At 35.5% G+C, this 22,683-nt stretch overlaps 1 protein-coding gene across 17 annotated transcripts in view; it reads left to right on the forward strand.

The window, feature by feature from the left end:
• LOC127968924 (calcium/calmodulin-dependent protein kinase type II subunit gamma) overlaps nt 1–22,683 on the forward strand; it is a 71,988-nt gene that overhangs the window by 14,189 nt on the left and 35,116 nt on the right. For all 17 annotated transcript variants that reach the window (XM_052570374.1, XM_052570378.1, XM_052570379.1 and 14 more), the window contains exon 3: nt 18,399–18,458. In XM_052570374.1, coding sequence (XP_052426334.1) covers nt 18,399–18,458 — 60 coding nt within the window. The remainder of the gene's footprint in view (nt 1–18,398; nt 18,459–22,683) is intronic.

Genomic DNA, 22,683 nt, shown 5'->3' on the forward strand with positions numbered 1-22,683 from the left:
CAGCTAATGAAAGCTTGTTTGCAGCAGTAAAGGCAGTTTCAGAGGAACTTTAATGAAACCATCTTTTTTTCACTCGTACAGTAATGAGCATTAATGGATTCCCAGGAATAAAACATTGAATGCAATGTAAAGCATTTTTTATAAAATCTTCTGCCCAATGCATAAATGTGAATGTAATGTAAATGAATCGTGCACAGTAAATCCAGGAACATTAATTGAAATAAATGAGGTTCGTTTAATTGAACTGATATGTTGGACAGGGAATCCATCAAGAACAAGTCGCTGTCTTGTATTGAAAGGGTTAGTTAAACTAGTGCTTGTAGAAGCAAGGCGGTGTGAGTCCTTGTTTGGCTCTTATTGCTCCCCCACACCGTCTCTGAGGGTTTGAGAGGAGAAAACCCGCTGTCGGCTGTTTTAATGAGATGTATCTGTGGACATCTCGGCTTCTGCCTTCAGAGGAATGTCAGAGGAGAGGAGCAGAGTGAATTGTTTCTTGTTGAGTGTCATTTGTAGTATCCATCTCAGTCATTCTTGTGAATTCCTTTTACAGCATTATCTTGATGAAGAACCAGGAGCTGAAGTTTCTGTGAAATGGGGTATGTTGGCTTGATTAGATGAGCTTGTTGTGCTTGTGTGTTCTTCTGAGCGACTGCAGAAGCAGCTCTGCAGAGAATGGACCCGCAGGATTGTGGGATTGAAATGTTTGGAAGGGGCCCTCGCATAATCAGTAGGTCATCATACCATAATTTTGGTATATATTTATTTATTTTTACATATTTTTTAAATACATTTTAATATTATTATATTACAATTAATAAAAAAATTATATATATAAAATATTATTATTATTATATTAAAATTAATAAAAAAAATATATATAATTATATAAAAAAAATTTTTTTTTTGAGTACAGATTTTGGTTAAATATAGGAATAAATAAGTGTGCGTTGACCTAATGCTATGATATGCGCTAGTGGTTTAGTTTTTTTTTGCCTTTTAAATATTCATAAATTAAGAAAAATTTGAATCTAAGTCACAAGATGAAATAAAACAATAGCCTACTTGGAAAAATTGTTTTTCTTGCGCATTACGCACAGGATTATTAGGGCTGGGGTGGATTATTATTTTTATTATTATCAGAGCTGGATTATTCAAAATCAATTTAGTAAGAGTCAGGAGTAAAACAAAGGACTTCATCTTTAACAAACAAGATAAGGTGCGCTCTCATGGATATTTTCACATTTTTGCTGTCACACCTAATAGGACTTGGTACGTGTTTGGGTTCTGCCTGTCGTATTAGCGGTGATCTTATCTCATATGTAGTTATTTATCAGAAGAAAGTGTGTATGAAGTATGGCAGAGAAGCTCTCAGCAGGGGAGAGTGTACACAGACTCTCTGAAATGTGTTTTGAAATGAACATTCTGCCTTGAGAGATGAAAAACTGCGAAACGTGTTGCAGATCTCTTTAGGATTAAGTAAAGGAAAATCGACAGCATTCATATATACAGAGCAAAATGTGCAGCTCTACCAGGTTACATCACTTTTTTTTTTTTATGTGTATAGCAAAAGGCAAAACTGTTGATGCACTATTTAGTAAAAAGTCTTTGTAGTTTCCTAAATTGCCCGAGACAAAACACCATGAGATTCAAATATGACTCTTTTTGTAGTGAACAATGGGTGTTTTCCTCTGGTGTTTACATTATATAATCCCTCTGCTGTAATGAACGCTTCTTGCAGCATCACACGAGGCTTGCTCTTCTTGCATCCGCCTTGCTTTTGTTGTGCTGCCTCATTAAACACGGAGTGAGCTTTTCCTCTATGGTTCTCCTGCACAGTCATGATTCTTCAAATATGGCTCTGCTGGTTACTGAGAACAGCTGTTCACCGGTTCCTGATGGAACATCTAATTTGCTGAAGATCGGAAAGCCCATATGCTGCACTCCAACGGACTTGTGTTGTTGCCCTGTCTGGATTTATTAAAAAAGCAATTTCTCCCCCCATAGGAAAGCCTGCTGCAGGTATGAATGGCCGCGTAGGAGGGAAAAACGGTGGACTAAACAGTTTGTGTGCGTGTGCGTGTGCTTGTCTGTGTTTGTGCTTTAGTTCACTCCCAGAGGGCCTCATCTCTCCAAATATATCTATGCTCACCTCTGAGGGGACACACACCTTCTCCCTGGGCTATTCTTAGGCCCTCTTTCTCTCTCTCTCTTTCTCAGGTCCTGTCGTTGGTTCATCCCATCACGGAAATGTCAGGCACACACACAAGGCTCCATAAATTCTGATGCAGGCTACTGCTAAATGACACAATAATTTCTCAAAAATGTATAAAATATAATAAAAATGCAACTATTTTTGAATTAATTAAATAATGAGTGTAGTTTGCTAACAATAGATTTTAGAACAGTTGGAAGACACACACACACACACACACACACAACATATACATAATTTTTCTTTAATTTAAATAATTAACTTTTTTATATAATACAAAAATGAGTGTAGTGTGCTAACAATAGATTTTAGAACAGTCAGCAGACACAAAAAATAGAAGTGTGTGTGTTCTCATTTAGTCTGAGCAAATATAAATACATGTATATATTTTGAATGAATGAATAATGCATTTATATAGCTTTTTTGTGAATTGCTGTACCCAAAGCGCTTTTACAATCATGTTGGGGTTCTCTGTTTATATTTTAAATATATTAAAATAAAATAAATTATTATTATTTATTATATTTTATTTTATTGTAAAAAATACAATAATTACAATTTAGTAATTATTATTTTTTTATTTAGACACACACATATTACATTTGTATTTTTTTTTAATCCGAGCAAATATGTATAATATACATATATATTTTAAATATAAAAATACAATTATATATTTTTATATATTTTTTTATATATTCATTATTTTATTAATTATATTTTATATTATTGTATATAAATAATACTTCAGTAATTTCATTATTATTTTTTTTTATTATTATTAAATAGCAGCAGTGTGTTTAGGGTCTTGTTCTCTTCCTTTTCACTCACCCTTGCTTCTTTAAAATATTGGTTCCAAAAGGTTGTTTTTGCACCAGTGCCATAGAAGAATTATTTTGGGTTCTTAGAAGAACCTTGAACCTTGAATAGTTCCTAAAAGAAGCATTTTTTTTTGTCATAGTATAAAAACATAACCAACCGCTGGGGCTAAACAACCCAATTGCTGGGTTTGTCCATATTTTACCCAGCACTGGGTTGTATTGAACCCAGCATTTCTTAGTGAACTGTTCCAGAGGTTTTACTGTTTGTCTCACCTTGAGAGTTCCTCACAGCCCTGACGGCACCTCTTCCTGTTCTTCGAGCTTGACACTCCCACTCTTCTTCCTGCGTGTCCCACATTCTCTCTGTCCTGCGTCTCTCTCTCCTTTCTTCTCTTTCTTCCTCCAGAGGGCTGCATGTGAATAATTCAGTCTTGTTACATTACAGAACGGGTCGGCGTTTTCTCAGGAAGGGAAAGTGACTCGCTCCGTCTCTTTTATTACAGCGTGAGCAAACAAACGCTGTGCCTCCTTCACAACTGCTGGAGCCAGTCGTTTAGGTGTAATCAGATGCTATACGGGATGCGTCTCCGCACGCCTCTCTGATGCACTTAAAATGCAGATGAAATGAGCTGAATTGGATTAAGCGCATTTGAAACATGATACAAGTTATGTCTGGCGGTGTGTTCAACAGCTCGGTGCGCCTTACAGATTGTTTGAGGAAAGATGATGCACTCGGGTTATAAAAAGATGATAAATCACACAGATTTGCATGTGTCTCTGTGAAGACATTAAAGTTGTCGGCTCAAGTCATTAGATTGCTTGCTAGCCAGTTTTGTACTGAATCACCCTCAGTATTACACTTCTCCAATTAATATTTATTTGCTTCAATCTTGTTTTTTAGATATATAAAAAATTTGAATGTTTGCCGTGGTCTTGTCTACATTTCTCAGAATAAAAAATGTTGAATATGTTCTACAAAAGAACAAGTCATACAGGTTAAAATTTGATGTTCAGTAAGTAAACACTGACAGAATTTTCATTTTTAGGTGAATTTTAATTCTCCATTGACTGACATTGATAGACTGCTCAGTAATCAAATTGTAACTGTCAGTGTTGGTGTCATATATGTGTGATATATTTTCATGCCGAATTGGTATTCTATTTGCATATCGAATATGATTGGTATTCTTTGCATATGTTTGACCTCTTTAACCATTTATAACCAGCTTTACCTCACCTGACTTGACTATACCATGCATCAGAAAATGAGCACGTTTTTTACTATATAGTTAGTGTGTAAGAAGCACTAAAGCAAGTGAGTTGGATGTCCAAATATTCAGTATTCAGATTAAAAATAGGCAAATATCCAGAGAAAGTATGCTGAGAATCTGAAGTGGACACTGTACTATCCCATGAGGCTACAGGAGGTGAGGAACAGTCAGGTTTAAAGATGAGAATAGCAAAGTATTGTGCACTGGTAGTTCTTTATGTATCAAAAAGTGTTGAATTATACGTTTGGCAGTACTTATAATTTTGAGGTTGTTGCAGTTAGTAGGTCAAAGAACTTATGGGTCAAGCATTGCAACAATGGCAGATGTAGTATATATGTATTTATAATATTTAAGAAACATGCTTTATTAATGGTTGAAAAGTAAGTTGAGATTTATTACTGAGCACTATTCTTCTGCTGCCATACTGGTATTTCCTTTAGGAACTGCAGATCTAGTTATCAGTGTGGTTTCTTCTTTATGACTGCTGGGTGTTCCTGAGGACAAATGAGTTTTCTTAAATCTAATTGTCATAGATAATATAATGAAATGTTCAAATTAATTTCATTATAGGTCAGGGGCTAGGTTGACTCCATTAACTGTAGCTTCGCCAAGTTTGTTGTCGAAGCTTGTATTTCCTCTCTCTCTCTCTCTCTCTCTCTTGTGTCGTTGTGAGTTAGCATGATGTTCTTTGGATCCCTCTCTCCTTGACCCATTTCACAGCCGTGGTCTCCGAGCCTCTGGGCTCTGGTCTTTCCTCTGGTTCCCTCTCTCTATCACTCACTCCTGCGTGTGGACATGAGTGCTGTTTTGTCTTTCATCTGACACTGTGCATTCATCCATTCTTACAGCTGGGACGTGTGTGTGACGTGTGTCCCTCATTTTCACAGTCACAAGATTATCTCTATGCCTAAATGTATTTTTTTTTCTTCTAGAACGCCATGTGGTGACACATGCAGATAATTTTTTTCAAATTAAGCCACCAAAAATGCAATATGATAAGCAGAATTGCAGTGTTTTTTCTTGTCTGTATTTGTGACATCTGTAGTTTCTCTGAGTGTTGGAGAGTGGCACACCTCAGCTCATTTTCACTGTGTATGATACTTCAGGGTAGCATTATTCATTCATAAACAAGAGATTTACTACAAATTGTATGATATGTTATACTTTATGACACTGATGGTTTAAAGAAACTAGATGTCTGTTCTGCATCCTACTATGGGTGAAATCAAACTTCTAAAAAGGTGTGTATTTTTAGGTTAGTTTTTAATGTGAAATATTTTTTTAAATATTTTTTTGTTATTCATTCTTTTTTGTTTCAGTTGTTGCATTGTTTTATTGCATTGCATTTGAATTATTTTCATCAGTTGCTTGTATTATATATTTGAAAATCGCTTTTTTTATGTACCATTTAATACTGAAAGGTACTGTACAAGTGAATTAATATTATTATTTTTATTAGATTTTTTCTTTCTAAATTAGATTTTTATTTATTATTTTAATTAATACTTCTGTTCAACAGTGTTAAACTGATCAAAAATGACAGTAAAGAAATTTCTAATAAATTCTGTTCTTTTGAATTTTCTATTCATCCAAAAATCCCCAAAAATATTTCCCACACAAGTATTAAGTGTCAATTATTTATTTTAAAATGTATAAAAATAGAAAGTTATTTTACAGTGTTATAAAATCTCACAGAATTACAGTTTTTATGATATTTTGATAAAAGTAATGCTGTATCCACCTCTGTTCCCCAGGTTAAAGTCATCAGTATGTACTATGTAGTGATACTCATCTGTAATAGTGCACTACTTGTGCTGCACGCACAAATGAACATTTAGATGCATCCAAATATGTTTTTCTAATGAAGTGGATGCACATTTACTGTAACTCTGAAATTGAAAGGGCTAAGTGGTTTTGTTGCATCGATGGCCTTTATCACATTAAAAGAGCTCGACCAGATACATCCTTTCATTCAGTCATTGGTTTGTTAATCAGAGCTGTGGTTTGAGACTTGTGTGAAAGGCTGTCCTGCATGGCCTGCCCTGTTTACTGAGACTCTAATAACAGCAGCATTTGGAAAAAAGAAGATCTGTCATAAACGTCAGAGAGAAAGGCTTAAATGGCCTGTGAGAGATGGCCGGGGTTATAGAACGTCACGCAGAGGGGAGGGAGATGCGCAGCTAAAAGCTATTACATGATGCACACCACCTTTACCCACAGCCTGAAATATTCGTCGAGAGGCTCTTTCTGATGAGCCGTAGCTTTCAGTATCTATCTGAAACGAATAATGTGCTCTAATTTGCCCCCTCAGGCCATTGCGGGGGATGAGGTGTATATTGGGAATGTATTGTTTGCATCCATACCTCCTGGGGCTTGGTTACCGTTGTTTTGCACCACAGGTGCACTGAGGATTGGGCCCAGTTCTGCATTACCCAGAATCCCTTTCTCTGATGATTTCGCTAGCCCCTGTGGAAAGTATGAATGCAGTGCTGCTGTCTGGAGATTCGGATTCCTGTTGCGGATTGCGTAATGGTCCAAATGCTGTTTCTAGGGAAACACTTCCAAACCATGTCCACTAACTGCTGAATCACTTAGACTGGTGATGTAATGTGTTCAGTGTTGAAATACTTTTTCTTATTTCAGCTTAATGTGCAAAAACAACCATGTTTGGAGTAACACATAAAAATAGCATATATATATGTATGTATGGATGGATGTATGGATGTATGGTCTTGTGAAAGCAATTAACCCCACTAGCAGTGTTGAGTAGTATTAGTATTTTAGCCAGTATTTATGTGCTATAGAAGCATTTTTTTTTTATATTAGCTTTTATTAAATAATATTTTTTAATATTAGCATGTATTTAAGGGTTTCAGTTTTAATTAAAAAAAAATGTTTTACTCATTTTTATTATGTTCCTTTTCATTTGTATTAGTTTTTACAGAAGTGGGCTTTGAGTGATAGAAGTACATTGTGTTTAATGAACTGCAATGTAGTTTAACACCATGACAGTTGCTCAGCTGATGAAACGTATATAAAAAAAACTATCATGCAAAAAACTCCTTAAATATTGAAATTATGTGATCTAGGACATTTATACAGTATATGCCATTTACTCTAGTCCATTTCACACAGCCTCGTTTTCATCTTTCATCTTTGTTTTCATCAAATTTAAAATGACGTCTGCCCTAAGGTCTATAACAACACTGACGATGAATAAAGGTGGATTCAATGTTCTTTCTATTTATACTCGTCCAGTGTGCATCTTTGTCTGTCCCTTGAGGAGGCATCTGTTGCTTCTCATGCATATTTGGCTGAATCAAGCATATTTACAAGCTTTGCTGTGACTCCAACTGTAACATATTTCAGGCCCACAGACCTGAACCAGATCAGAACATTGTCAGTTGTCTTGGCCTAGCGTATCAGGGCTAATTCAACACAACCGCAGCAAATCATATTCCTACAGCAATTACGCCAGGAGTCTAATACAGTTTGAGTAGTGGGAAGAGATCAGGAAAGTCTTTGTAACCACTAACCAGCCATTTTTGTTATTGTGGTGCCAGCACTAGATTTCTAGGTTGTAGCAATGTTGAGCTTGAATCGCAGTTTCCAGTCAATGGCCTTGCTTGAAGACATATTTTGTCCTCTAGCTTGTCTTAATTTTGTCTTTAATACTCAAGGGTCAGATAATTAGTTTAAAGTGTTTAATTGCAGATTCATTTTAAGTTAAACTAATAAATGTTAGCGTAATTTCTTGATCCTTGAGCTTTTCAAAGTTCAATATTATTTTCCATGGTTGTCAGATATTAATCTAAAAGTGTGTCAGTCTTTGATTTGAATGTTTTCTGTGTGCATTCATGCTGCATGTTTATTGACATTCTCCTACTGAAGACTTTTTTATTTTTGTATGAAATACCATTTTAACTTTTATATTTCCCTCAGGACAGCAGCATTGTGGTGTTGTTATCATGGGCAGAACAGAGAAACTGCGCCGTAGGGGCATCTGTTGATAATATCAGTTCAGAATAGTCAAAGAGGGGCATTTTGAAACCAAAAAGGGCAGAATAGAAGCGGCGGAGGACATAGCAGTGGAGATTTGAGATGCAGACACTGTGGCCTTGCTGGCCAGTGCCTAGGGACAGCTCTGTCTGGGTCAAATACATTCTGATAGTCTGCTGCTCAGGGCTTATGATGTATTTTGTGATGTCACATTGCAAAAAACATGGCTTTTCTCATGAATATTAATAAGGGAATGCTGATGTTGCTAGCTGTCATTCAGCTTATGGGCGAGGTTTTCTTTCAAAGATGCACTCAACCGAGTCTTTTTTATTAAATTAAATTGAATCCATTATATGGATATACAGTCTGTAGTACCAGATGATGCTAGAAGAAAAGCACAGAAAAAAAAGAAAGCTTGCTTGAGGTTTCTGCCAGATGCATTGTTACTAAATATTAACCAGCCTTTTCCATAGTTTAGTCTTTGACTTTGTATATTCTTCTTTGCTCATGTTATTTATACATGAATATAATCTGATAAACACATACATCATACCCTTTTGTGTGGCACTTATTCACTCTTTCACTCAGTCTGGGGACTTGGCATATGTGTCTGTGTGGTTCTGGTTGGTATGGTGAGTGTTGTGAAGACTGGCAGTTTGCCCAGCATGGATTGGGCCAGTGTTTTTTTTTTTTCTTTAAAGTAAACCCGTCTGACCTTAGCCTCACCCTCTACCAGTGAAGAAAGTCTTTCTCAGAGCACAAAGTAGTAAATGACTAGAGTTTTATATATATCTCTCTACCGGTCAAAAGTTTGGGATCATTGAGACTTGTAATATTTTTTAAAGAAGTCGCTTATGCTCATCATGGCTGCATTTATTTGATCAAAGATACAGAAAGAAAAAACCCTGAAACCTTGCAAAATGTTATTACAATATTAAATAATGGTTTCTATTTTAATATCCTTTGAAATATAACTTATTTCTGTGATGCAAAGCTGAATTTCCACCAGCCACTACTCTAGTCTTTAGTGTCTTTAAAAAAATAAAAAGTGATGAAATACGTCAGCTAACTTGTCTGCCTCCAATATTAAATTTTAAGTGAATGAAATAGGAGTGTAAGAAAATATAGATACACGTATTGATTCTCAATAATGTAAATATATATTAGGGCTCGGCAAGTAAACGTGTTATCGCGTTGATGCATGAAATGTTTTACGCCGACATTTAAGTCCGTTTCTCACTGACTCTGAATACACATACAGACAAATCATGGGTCACACTCACTGATATTTATATAATTGAACCGTGCTCTTGCCTGCCTCTTCCAACCAAGCCAGGGACTGCTGAACGGAGTTCTCACACTTGTCAAACGAACCAGGCTTTGGGAGTCAAACGCCTCCTCCTTCCTGACTTACATACTGCGTTACAACACTAATTTTGAACACATTATTAGTTTTGTGCATAACAATTAATTGTGATTAATCGCAGATAATAATGTGATTAATCGCAATAAAACATTTAGATTGTTGCCCAGCACTATATATATATATATATATATATATATATATATATATATATATATATATATATATATATATATATATATATATATATATATATATATATATATATATATATATATAGTGCTGGGCAACAATCTAAATTTTTTATTATATGTATATATTTATATTATAGGTGGGCATAGATTAATTTTTTTAATCTAGATTAATCTCACTGTGATCTTGAAATTAATCTAGATTAAAAGGCATTCAGAATATTGTTTCCCAAATAAAATTGACAAACAGTAAGTCTTTGAGAAGGGGTTTTTCAAGCTAGGTGGTGCATTAGAAAAGGGGCTCATCTCTTGTTTCCAAAATGCATCACAAAGTGTTTGAAAAAGCTGTAAACTAATTCCACATTTCACAAGGTGCAAACAACCTTACGCCTGTTTCACACATAATCCGTCTGCAGTGCGTATGCGTTGCATATTTTTTTACGCACCCATGTTAACGGATTCCAGTAGCGTTCCAGGAGCGTTGTTGTATGCAGCAGTGCAGCGATCGTTTACGTACGGAGTAGCGGACTGCAAACGCGTCCTGTGTTAAAGCACATCGAGTCCATATTGACCACATACGTAATGCACACGGACTGCATACACACTACAAGTTTTTTTCAAGTTTGTAGGTGTCAAGGTACAGAAACCAAATAATTAAATGTAAAATAGCACTGGTTAGTCTTCAATGTAAAAATGAAATATACAATCAAACCTACATTTATTCAGACACCTTCAACATTTCTCATATTATTACAGTTTTGCTATATATATATTGATATACTGAATAATATTTGGTTTGACTGTTAAAACTACAAAGTAATTCAATCAAGAGCAGTGAGTGATTTTCATTTTCATTTTCTTGGATTAACATTACAGCAGCCAGTAGCTAAATTAGGCGCCGCCACTTTAAGAGACGACGAATGCATCCAATATAATACACATCCCATTTTTTTCCTCAACTGTTTACTTTCACTTAAGAAATAACTGACAGTTTTTTCTAGCATAATTTCCAAGGTGGATATTTTGACACATTTTGTATGTATTTGTCGGCACAAGAGCAAAAATAAGCAAATTTGGTGTTCAAGTGTTTTGAGACGCCTTTCTCTGCATGAGCCCTGAACACCATAACACCGCGAGTACAATTGGAATTGGGCTCTTTCACATCTTTTTGTTTGTTCAAACTGCGATTTGTATTTGTTCGTTCAGGTGCAGGAGGGACTTCGAGGAGAACAGTTCGGTTCAGTGTCGCTGTCCATGATACGCGGCTCTCCCTCTCGTGCTCACCGAACACAGCGCGCGAGTTACCAGCTACTATGTTCAGCTTTTCCGCATCTTGTGTTTGGATGCTTTAATGTTTAAATCAACAAGCGGTAAGTCTTAAAAACACGTGAAAAATATAAGCTTTCGTGACGATGCGCAGCAGTGGCCCGTCAACTGACCTGAGCATCTTTTTAGGCTGTCCTCAGCGAGTCGGTTATATAAAATATCAAGGTGAAAGTCACCATAGCTTGCTAAGTATAGACCCCGCTCCCAACACAACTTTGAGAATAGATTAACGGCGACATTTTTTTTTATCGGCCGATAAGAGTCTCGCGTTAACGCAGCATGATAACGCCGATAACGGCCCACCACTAATATATATATATATATATATATATATATATATATATATATATATATATATTATTCTCTTTTAGCTCAAATGTAACTCCAAATATCCTAAGTTTAATATTATAATTCAGTGTTTCCTGTAATTCTAAACTCTAAGTCTGCATAATTTTATTTGCTTGGAGCTGCTCCTTCAACATAATAGTCTCTTGTCATATTTAACATTAGTCTTTGGAAAAATTGTGTCATTTCATCATTTGAAAATGGAAGCGCCTCAGTGACCAGCTGCTTCTAGCAGATATTGACAGGCTATTAATTGTCCAGGCTCTTACTGATTTGTGCTCGGGGTCCAGACCCGTGTCCCTGTGGGTCTGTGCTCCTCTGCGCTTGCTCTTTTCTGTTGGCCACTGCAGTTTTGTTGATTGCGACAAACACACAAGTGCCTGTGGGCCAGTAATTGAGCCCACGGATCTCTGAGCTTCAGCACAATAAAGCAAAACACTGACACCGACACTAAAACACACACATAAGCACACCCACTGTCTCTAAATGGCACGGGTGATGAAGCAATTAAACACTGCACCATCTGTATCCATATTAGGAATGAGCATTTTCTTTTAGGGATGGGTTACCTGTGTGTGTGTGTGTGTGTGTGTGTGTGTGTGTGTGTGTGTGTGTGTGTGTGTGTTGCAGTCGCTCCAGTCGACTGCCTCTCCTCCTCCTTCCCTCTGGCATCCTAATGAAGGCATTATCTCGACAAGTCACGGAACATGAAACTGCTGTAATTTAGCTTTTATCAGTGTGTTTGCTGGTTGGGAAACATCCTTGCCAGCTTAAATCAAACCAAAACGCTTTTTGATGCTTTTTTTAGATTATTATTTTTCTGAGATTAATTGGAAAGGGCATTATGACATTAGGGCTTGATTTGTCTCACATAATCAGACCTTTGACTAGACCTCATAAGATGTAGTTCACTAAAATTCTATCATCATTTACTCTTCCTCATGTTGTTCCGAATCTGTATGAGTTTCTTTTTTCTGTTAAACACAAAAGAAAGTATTTTAAAGAAAGTTGAGAACCAAACAGTTGGTGGTAACCATTGACTTCCATAGCATGGAAAAAAATACTGTGGATGTCAATGGCTACCATAATTTGTGTTTGCAGTTAATAATTTGATAAAAGTTAAAACAGTTTTTTATGTATCTTTTAATACTATTGTTTTTTTGTCTTTTAATACTGTCAACACAAAATCGTTATAAAGAATTTAAATATTGTAATATATAAATATGTAAATTGTACTTAATAATATATAAATATGTTTACATACGTGTATGTACTGTATATGTATTGCATTTTTATTTTTCTGAAATATGTGTGCATCTGTGTGTATTTATATAAAACAGTACACACATTATGTAAACAAAACATTTTCTTTTTGATGTGATTAATCGTGATTAATCGTTTGACAGCACTAATATATATATATATATAGCATTGGATTAATGTGTAAGATCCAAAGTCACGACAGTGGCTCATTTATTTCTCCGAGGATGAGAGGACCCGGAGATTGTTGCTATCCACACAGAGTCCTCAGCACAGGATGTGCAAATAATGTATTTTTACAGGATAGCACTTCATTGTAATGGAGCAGGTGTGCACGTCTTTACTTGGACACTGATCGTGCATGTGCATAAGTGATTCTCAGATGAACAGGTGAGGATATGGATAAAATAATTCAGCAAGTTTTACTTTTTGAATTTCCTGTTTATTTAAATACATCACAATGTGGAAGTACAATGGGTTTTTATGTTGACTAAGTCAGTGGATGATGTCAACAGGAAGTGGCATTAGTAAGAGGAGATTTCTGCTCTACCCAGGATTATTCATATTCATAGAGTAAATGAATAAGTGAAGGAACAAAGGAAGAAAGGCATCCTACCATCTGAGCTGATGAGGTGACACACACGCACATGCACAGGCTTACAGTGCAGAGGCTCACGCAAGGGAGCTGGGATTTTGCTTCGAGTACATGTCTCATGTAATCCTTTCTCTTACACACACACACACACACACACACACACACACACACACTTCCTCTAGTGATTAGTGGTGCTTTTGCATCAGTGTACTAATTCATATTCTTTCTATCCCATTCCTTCCAATTCATTTTCAAATCCAGTTAATTCACTTTCAGTTCAGTTTCAACTATTTGCTTTATTAATGCCTTCTCTTTCAGTTACAATGTAATTTTATTCATATTCAAATCTAGTTCCAGTTAATTCACTTTCAGTCGTGTTTCAATGTCTAATTCCAATTTCACCTGTTTTGCACTTCTCTTTTTCTAAACTTTATTTTCAAATGACTCTTTATGTACTGTCTGTTCAGTTCATATTCGATTCCAGTTGATTCATATTTGATTCAGATTAATTTTCAAACTATAGGCCTAATCAATTTTTCCTACACCTTTTCTTATTCAGTATTCATTCAAATTATATTTTCAATTCTAGTTTAAATTTTCTTTCCCCATTATTAATGGAAACAATTAATTTGGTAATGAATTAAGTTCTGATTCCAGTAAAATCATTACAATTTTGGGTCATTTACATTTTTGATTCCGATTTGGATCTTAATGAACTTACATTTCCATTTCACACATAATTTAAATCTATTTTGAAAGTTAGAGCTGATTTAAATGCATATATGTGCACATTATCTATAAACATTATAACAGAAGAGTTGTTTCTCATTCAGTGCAGGTTCAGTGTCTGGCCGTCTCTCTGTAACCTTTCAGTGGCTCCCTTTCCCCCCCGTTGTCTTCCTGTCTGTCCTGCTCTTACTCACCGTTTACACAGAATGTCAGGACAGAGGGCCCATCCTATCTCTACCCTGCGTTTAATTATGCATCAGATTAGAGAGCTGTGTGTGTCTGTAATACAATTACTGCAGCATGAGAGTGTGTTATCTTCCGTAGTTTTGATAGCACCACATTGATGTTTGTCTGTGTAATATAGAAGGGAGTTTCCTTTCCAGTTACTTTTGGGACCGTGAAACTTCCGAGATATTTGCCACTGACATATTCAGCTTCGTGTCTTTGACATATTTTCTTTAGTGGAGCTTAATCAGTCGCATGTAAATGAGGCTGTGAGGAATAGTAGAACAGTCCATTCGGTGGATCGCACTTTTAGTCAGTGTGAAACGTTTTACAGTTTCTAAATTAATGTATTTAGAAGATACTTATGTCGAAAGGTATAATTTGTGCATTAGCTGGGAGTCAAACCCATGACACTGGTGTATGTGAATTCACAACTTATTTTACTTTACAAGACTGGTTTTCTTTTACTCTGAAAGCAAAATGATTGCAATTGAATTGATGCTGTATAAGCTCTTGGAATACCTGGTGCAAATGTTTTTTTTTTCAATGCAGTGCATTATCTTGTATATTTTATGTATGGAGCTGTGAACGTAAACATAAATATCACGAGGAAGGATCTAGAGTTTAAAGCTTTCATTTTGATGCTAAACCAGCTCATACAGACAGTAGTCATACATTTTGTAAGTGTGGGGGTGATGTAGATATTCTGAAGCCCTGAAATATCCTCACGTTATGGCTGTTTTTCGAGATAAGCAGAAATGGAGAACTGAAAAGAGGAACATCATCATGTATATTATGTTTTTTGCTTAATATAAAATCTAACATACATTTAGCTATACTGTCCTGCCATACTCTCTACCATGTGCTCTTCCCATATACATGTTTGTTTTCCTAGTTTTTTTTTTTTTTTTTTGCTGCTACATTGTAGGATCACATGGGTTCATTGTGTCTCTTTGCTGATCCAGTAAAAGGGATTTGGTGCCATCTTGGCACTCTTCTGCTTCTGCGGTTGGAGTGTGTGTGGTCAGTGTTGGCCAGCAGTGAAAGGGCTGTGGAGGAAAACAGTATTTGTGCCAGCAGCATGCTAAGGGTTAATCTTCCACTGGGTCACAGGGCAAGATGGAAGAGGATGTAATCCTGTTAGTTTGGAGCATGTCTGCTGTTTGTGTGTGTGTGTGTGTGTGTGAGTATTTGCATGTGTGAAAGGCTAACACATAATCTAGCTCAGAGAGAAAGTAAGTCAACAAGACAGAACTGGCTAGTGATAAAGATATAAAAAAAGAAAAAAAGCAGGAGTTCTGGACCATGGACAGCACAATACGTGGGAAATTATAATGGATGCATGCGTGCGCAATCAAATAACACATTCAATCAAACCAACGACCGAATCAAAAAAGGGCACTTAGCTTCCAGGAGATGTGCTTAAGTTGATTAGACGGGGTGTTTTGTATTACAGGTCCTTTCAAAAGTGCCATTTTATAAACGTAATAATCAGACAGAATCGTGGTTTCATAGTGTTTTTACAAAAGCACAACATTTACATAAAAAAATAAAATTATGTATTTGTTTCTATAATTCTATTCCCAAAACCTTATTTACCTTCTAAGGTAGCATTTTGACTGAAATTAAACCTCATAAGCGAACGATTTGAAACACATTACATAGACAATTTTTGTATTATTATTATTAATTTCAACAGACCTGGATGTTATCATTCTTCTATCATAATAAACATACACTAATATTTGTTAATTTTTGATCGGTACTTTTTTTGTATTTATACATTTTCTCCATCCACCCTCTTGGATGATTTTTTTATTAACTTTCTTATCTTGCGATTGTTTTAACTATGCACTGCATGATATTCTGTGAATGATACATGTGATTAGCCTTTAGAGTTTGACAGAAAGGTGGTTTTATACTGCCTACATTTTGGAGCAGTCTTGATGTCAAGAGCACACCTTAAAATGATACCTTCGTAGGCAACCCACTAGCTTTTGGACCAGAGGCATTTAGTAGGTTAGCTAGACTCTTGCTTAAGCACGTCAGATTAGACCGTATTAATATTTGTAGGCTGACTCAAGCTGATGTGTTTGTGGAGATCTGGGCGGATGAAAGCTGTCAGTATTACACGGTCCATGCCGATTGCACAACATGCAAGTAGAGATGTGGTAATATTCGTCTCACTCTTCTCTTCATATTGGCAGTTGTCAGTCCACTTCTGATTGCTCAAGTAATGACACAGATTCTAGGGACAAAGTTCAGAAGTGGCAGGTTTGGATGTGATGATGTTTCATGTACGAGGTTGGTAATGCAAACCAAGATAACACAATAGTTTCAGCCGATGCAAGTTAACTTAAGGAAATGACTTGTCTGAGACCTTTGAGACAGCCCTGATATATACTTGATATTTAACTGATTACATTTTCCAACTTGGCAAAGGTATGTTTATCTTGTTGTTAAGATCAGTTTAAAGCAGATTAGTGTACACTAATAATTAATAAAAAATTTGTGTAACACTTTTCACAATACATATTGTTTGAAAGCAGCTTTAGCACATTTCTACATTAAAACAAAGGCAAAATGTCTTGAATCAACTGCATTTTTTTACTTGTATTTATTAAAAGTTTGATACATTTTATTCAAGAAACAAGCAAAAGCTGTTTGCCAATAAGGTAATTTGTAAATGTAAAAGTAAATTGATCAAGTTTTAAGGATGTTTAGATCTTGCAAAGCTGGAAACCCTGATACAATTACTGATTAAAAATGAATATTATTTTATGCAGTTATGTTTAAAGCAGGTTTAATATTTGATCTGCAAGGATCTAGTAAGCTGGCATTGCCTGTCTGAGTATAATCTGTCAAAAAAATTTAGATTTACATTAAAGCCTATTATTTTATTCTAAAATATGAATCACATCCAGTTTCACTGGCCTCCAGCAGTGCATAGTGGGTAATTTTTACATTGAGAAGATGAATAAACCCCAGTCAAGACATCGAGCTGCTATTTAGACTCCTGCGCTTGTGGTGTGTGTGTGTTGCAAGTGTGAAGAAATGAGGCCTCTGGGTTTTTTTTTTTTTTTTTTTTTTACACAACATTCATCCTTCAAGCTCACACAACCGTATTACATGTTTCAGTAATAAGCCCTAGATTAGCTTGAACCTCACCCCCACACATGATTTACCGGATCTTACCATGACGCGACCATAGTCACAGACCGTGAATAACTTGGGATATATTTCTGCAGTCTTTTTAGGAATTTGCCGATACAATCCTATATTGATATTAGGATTACGCTTCTGCATGTAGATTGCATTTTTACTTTATTTTAGTGTTACTTTATTTTAGTGTTGCATTATTATGCATTAATTGATTAACACCATTAATTATTTTATCTCGCATTTATGCAGGTTTTTTATTTATTATTATGAAGTCTGTTGCTCACTGACTCTGAATATACACACAGACAAATCATGGGTCACAGGAGGGGATGCTCCCGATCAAATTATTTAGGCTAAGCATCAGTGTTCACAAACCACTGTCCACTGTTATTTTTAACAGAAAAGAATGCAACGAGCTCGTAATCACGACTTCATAAATAGGGAAATAGGAAGTTTCGGATACCACATGATGACAGCTTTGCAAACCAAATGTTATTCAACTTTTGTTCAAATAGCAGTACTTTTAAATGAAAAAAGTGCACAATACACATCTTTTGAATACATTATTAGTTTTGTGCATAACAATGCAATTAATTGTGATTAATCGCAGAAAATCATGTGATTGATTGCGATTTAAAAAAATGTCATCATTGCCCAGCACTACTTTATTTAATTTAATTTTATTTACAGGTATATCATCTCTCTGAATTGTTTATTCCCTCTTAACTCCCCAGCATTGTGGTTCACATTTATGACACCTATAGAAACATGTTCTCTCTTCTCGGAGGAGAGGACAGAGCTGCTCGCACCTCAGCTGAGGTGTCCTTTTTATTTTATAGCTGAGAACAAGCCATCAGCCACCTCAAATATCTAACCTGTTTTCTCCTTCTCCCCTACAGATCATCAGAAACTGGAACGTGAGGCCCGAATCTGTCGTCTACTCAAACACCCCAATATTGGTGAGTTTCATCTTCTTTATGATTCTTTTGATTTAAGTGTAACAATTAAGCCATTAAAACTATAAATGACAATATTTAAAGTATGGGATCATTTATGAGTTCTAAAAAATTTGAACAATTTAAAAGCTGTATTTTATCTTTGAGCTTCAATATCATGAGCCTTTGTCTAGTTTGAGGCTATTTTTATTTTTTTATATTTATACAGTGTTTGTTTACAAACCTTTATTCATTTTCATATCATCATACAAACTCCTTATATCATTTTGCAACATATACAGTATGATTCAAAAGTCTGGGGTAAGGTTGAAAGAAATGAATTCTTTTATTTGTCAACGATGAATTGAACTGATCAACAGTAAAGTATGCGATGACTCCTAAAAATAGAAAACAGCTACTTGAAATTGTAATAATCTTTCACAATATTACTGTTTTTACTGCATTTTTAGTGAAGTAAATGCAGCGTTGGAGACTTTAAATTTAGTCCAAACTTTCAAATGGCAGTGTACATGTGAGTTTGTCGCAGTGAGCATCTGCAGCTTTGTGAGAATGTGCGTGTGTGTGTGTGTGTGTGTGTGTGTGTAAGCTGGTGCCAGTGATGACTGGGACTGAATTAGGTTGAAGTATTTTTGCAGCAAAACATACCATGTCCTGCAGAACAGCCTCGCTTAAAGCTCTTTGTCTTACAGAACAAAATGAGGACTGTGAGGGGAAAAATGAGCTAATAGAGAGTAGAATTTAGTAGGCGGCAATAGAAGAATGAATAAGAAAGCTAAGAGGGAATCAGAAGGAGGTGTGGAGACAGAAAGTGGGAGAGATTGATCGATAGAATGAGGAGAAGATCTAAGTGGGCAGAACAACTGAGAAAAAAACAAAAAAACTGAGCCGAGCCATCGAGATGGGGGCGATGGCGACAAAGAAAGAGGTGAAGGTAGAGGGATGGAGAGAGCAGCAGAGAGAGATGGAGAGGAATAGAAGAGGAGTGGAGCTCTATAAATAACTGTGCTGAGGTGGGAGATGCTGGTGGGCAGCAGTTCAGCCCGAATACCGTCATTATCTCCAGCGAGAGAGTGCAGGAAAACCACAAAAAGATGAAGGAAGAGATCAGGGTGTATTAGATGTTCAGTAATTATTAGTAATCTTATCTTTCGGTTTGTGTTCATCAAGTATCAAATGATAAGAGAGAAGGATTAAATGGAAGGGTCTCACTGGAATATTTACTTGGATCATGGGTAGTAAAATATAAGCCATTTTTCTTTGACATTTTCAATAAAAAGGACTCCATTGTGGTATATTCTGTTATGTTACTGTGATAATTACTCCGAGTACCGTGTTATATATTTACACCCCTGGGGCTGTATTACAGAAACATCCAACACTAGTCTGGTCTGTTTGGTAACCATGGCGATTTCAGTAAGACTCTCATTTAGGATAGAAGACTTGAGACAGGGAGTTTCTGGAACGTAAGCCCTAATTTAGATTTTGAGATTATTGCTTTTGCATGCTGATTACATTTTAAAATGCACATTTCACAATTTATACCATTTATTGTTTATTTTGCAGTATTTTTTTTTTTAAGTGTTGAAATAGTGTTAAATTATTTCAGACAATATTTGGCAGCATTAGTTGAATGCAGATTTGCTGAAGATAAATATTAAACAACACTTACTCGAACTCTTGAAAATTGATATTGTATGTCTCATGCTATCAATTTATAGGCAATAATCTTAAAATAAACCTTAAAGATCTTTTAATGATTTTGAAAGGATCTCCTACGTTCATCAACACTGCGTTTATTTGATTTATTGTCAGAAAGTATAATTGAAAACAACTTTTGTATTTTTATATATATTACTCCAGTTTCTTCTTCTTGTTGAAAAATAGTTGTGCTGCATAATACTTTTGTGGAAAACAGGACCAAATGCTTTCAGGATTCTTTGATGAATAGAAAGTTCAAAAGAGTAGTATTGGAACTTTTTATTGTGTTGATTGAATATTCTATAACTCTCAACCTCTGCTGTTGTTTACTCATCTGTAATTCTGCTGTCTGGCATCTTCCACACCACTTTGAGTCGTATCGCACCCTTGACCTCAGCTTCACACTCTATCCAGAGTCTTCCTCCATTCTCTGTGTCTCACTCCTTCCTCTCTTTTTCCCACTATCTCACCATCTTTCCATCGGATGTGTTTTCTTATTCACATCTCTGTTCCCCCTCAGGCGATGCCTTCCCTTTCTCCTGCTCCATCACTTGTATCGCTGTCTCTCTCCTTCACTTTCTCTTCTGTCGTCTCTCCTCAAGTGGACAGCTTGTCATGTTTTCTGCTTGGGCTGCACATAAGTGCTGAACAATAGAGCCAGCGAAGGAAGAGAGAGAGAGCGAGAGAGAGAGACTCTGTCTGAAAGGTTAAAGAGGAGAGAGGACTGAGTGCTCATTGCTACTGGCGCAGTTGACACTAATGTGTGTCTCTTTCACTCAGCTAGTTATGTTTATACAAGTTTGTGTGTTTGTGTGTGTGTGTGTGTGTGTGTATGTATGTATGTATGTATGTGTATATGTGTATATGTGTATATATATATATATATATATATATATATATATATATATATATATATATATATATATATATATATATATATATATATATATAATATGTGTGTGTGTATATATATATATATATATATATATATATATATATATATATATATATATATATATATATATATATATATATATATATATATATGTGTATATATATGTATATATGTGTATATGTATATGTGTGTATGTGTGTATGTTGTGTGTGTTAGGCACAGTAATTGAACACTAATAATAATAGTAATTGTTGTTATTGAACTCAAAGTATATTAACAAAGTTACATATGTAATGATAATGTTGATAAATACCATAATTGTTTATTATCAATGCTATAATAATAATAATAATAATAATAATAATTATTATTATTATTATTGTTATAATTATTATTATTATTGTTATTAGTATTATTATATAAATTGGAGAAAAAAATTAGAGGTGAAATTAGCCGTTTCTACACAAACAAAAATGCAAAAATAATGACTATTTTCAAACAGGTTTCCTGAACACTTCTCCTTTCTTGGTTGCAAGAATTTATATATTGTTACTATATTCATTATTTAATTAAATTCAATTATTTTGATGCAGAAGTTCCAGACTTCAAATTATTATTATTATTATTATTATTATTATTATTATTATTATTATTACTAACAAGAAGGTGTTGTTTAATATTGTAAAAGTAAAGGCAATAATTTTAAACCGATCCCTCTTTTCCTTTGGATGAAAGAAACTGATAGTCCCGCCTCAAACTAATGCCATTGGTCAAACCCATGTTGCTGGTTGTGATGCTCAGACAAACAGAGCAGTGTTTTGAAAGCACTACAGTGTTTACACTTTCTGAGAAACCTGAAGTGGACCGGTGTAGTATTTTAACAGAAAAATCGCTTAAAATGACCTTGAGCCAGGTCATATGGCCAATAATATTAAATGGCTTCCATTCTGGTCATTCATTGTTTCTTGCTAAATATCAATATACCTCACTTTACAGAGTACACTCTGAATGTTTAGGACTTTATTAAACCCGAGCTTCTGTAATTACTGGCGTGATGGCAGCTCGTGTTTGCAGTCCCAGTGTCAACATACTCGGGCCTTGCTTGTCAAACAGTCATTCTGAGGACTATTGACTTGCTGCATTAATCTAATAATGTAGATGTAATTTATCTAATATATGTACTTTCCAGCATCAGATTTGCTTCAATCCCTTTGTTATTTACCCTCTGTCTCTTTCTCTCCCTCCTTCAACTAGTTGCTATGTTGCTCTTTCTCTCTGCGCTCTCATAAGGCTCATGCTATTCTGGGCAGTGTTTACTCAACTCTCTCTCTCCTTCTTTCTTTCACTCTCTTTTTCTTCATCCAACCCTCAACCCAATCCACTCGGTGTGTGTCACTGTCTACGTGACACACTGCTTGTGTACATAAGTGAGCTTGTCATCCATCCTCTCTCTCTCTCTTTTTGATGGATCCTCTTTTTGTTATTCCATTTGGCAATGTGCTCATTATGGTTAAGCCCATAAACGTTCTTCGTAATTGTAAGCGCCACTATAATAGTGTGTAATTGGCCGTATGCCGCATGTTCTCATCAGATGTTGTTGTGAATGCTGTGTGATAGAGCAAAGAATGCTCAAGA

The sequence above is a fragment of the Carassius gibelio genome, chromosome B12 (assembly GCF_023724105.1).
Source record: "Carassius gibelio isolate Cgi1373 ecotype wild population from Czech Republic chromosome B12, carGib1.2-hapl.c, whole genome shotgun sequence".
NCBI classification, from domain to species: Eukaryota; Metazoa; Chordata; class Actinopteri; order Cypriniformes; family Cyprinidae; genus Carassius; species Carassius gibelio.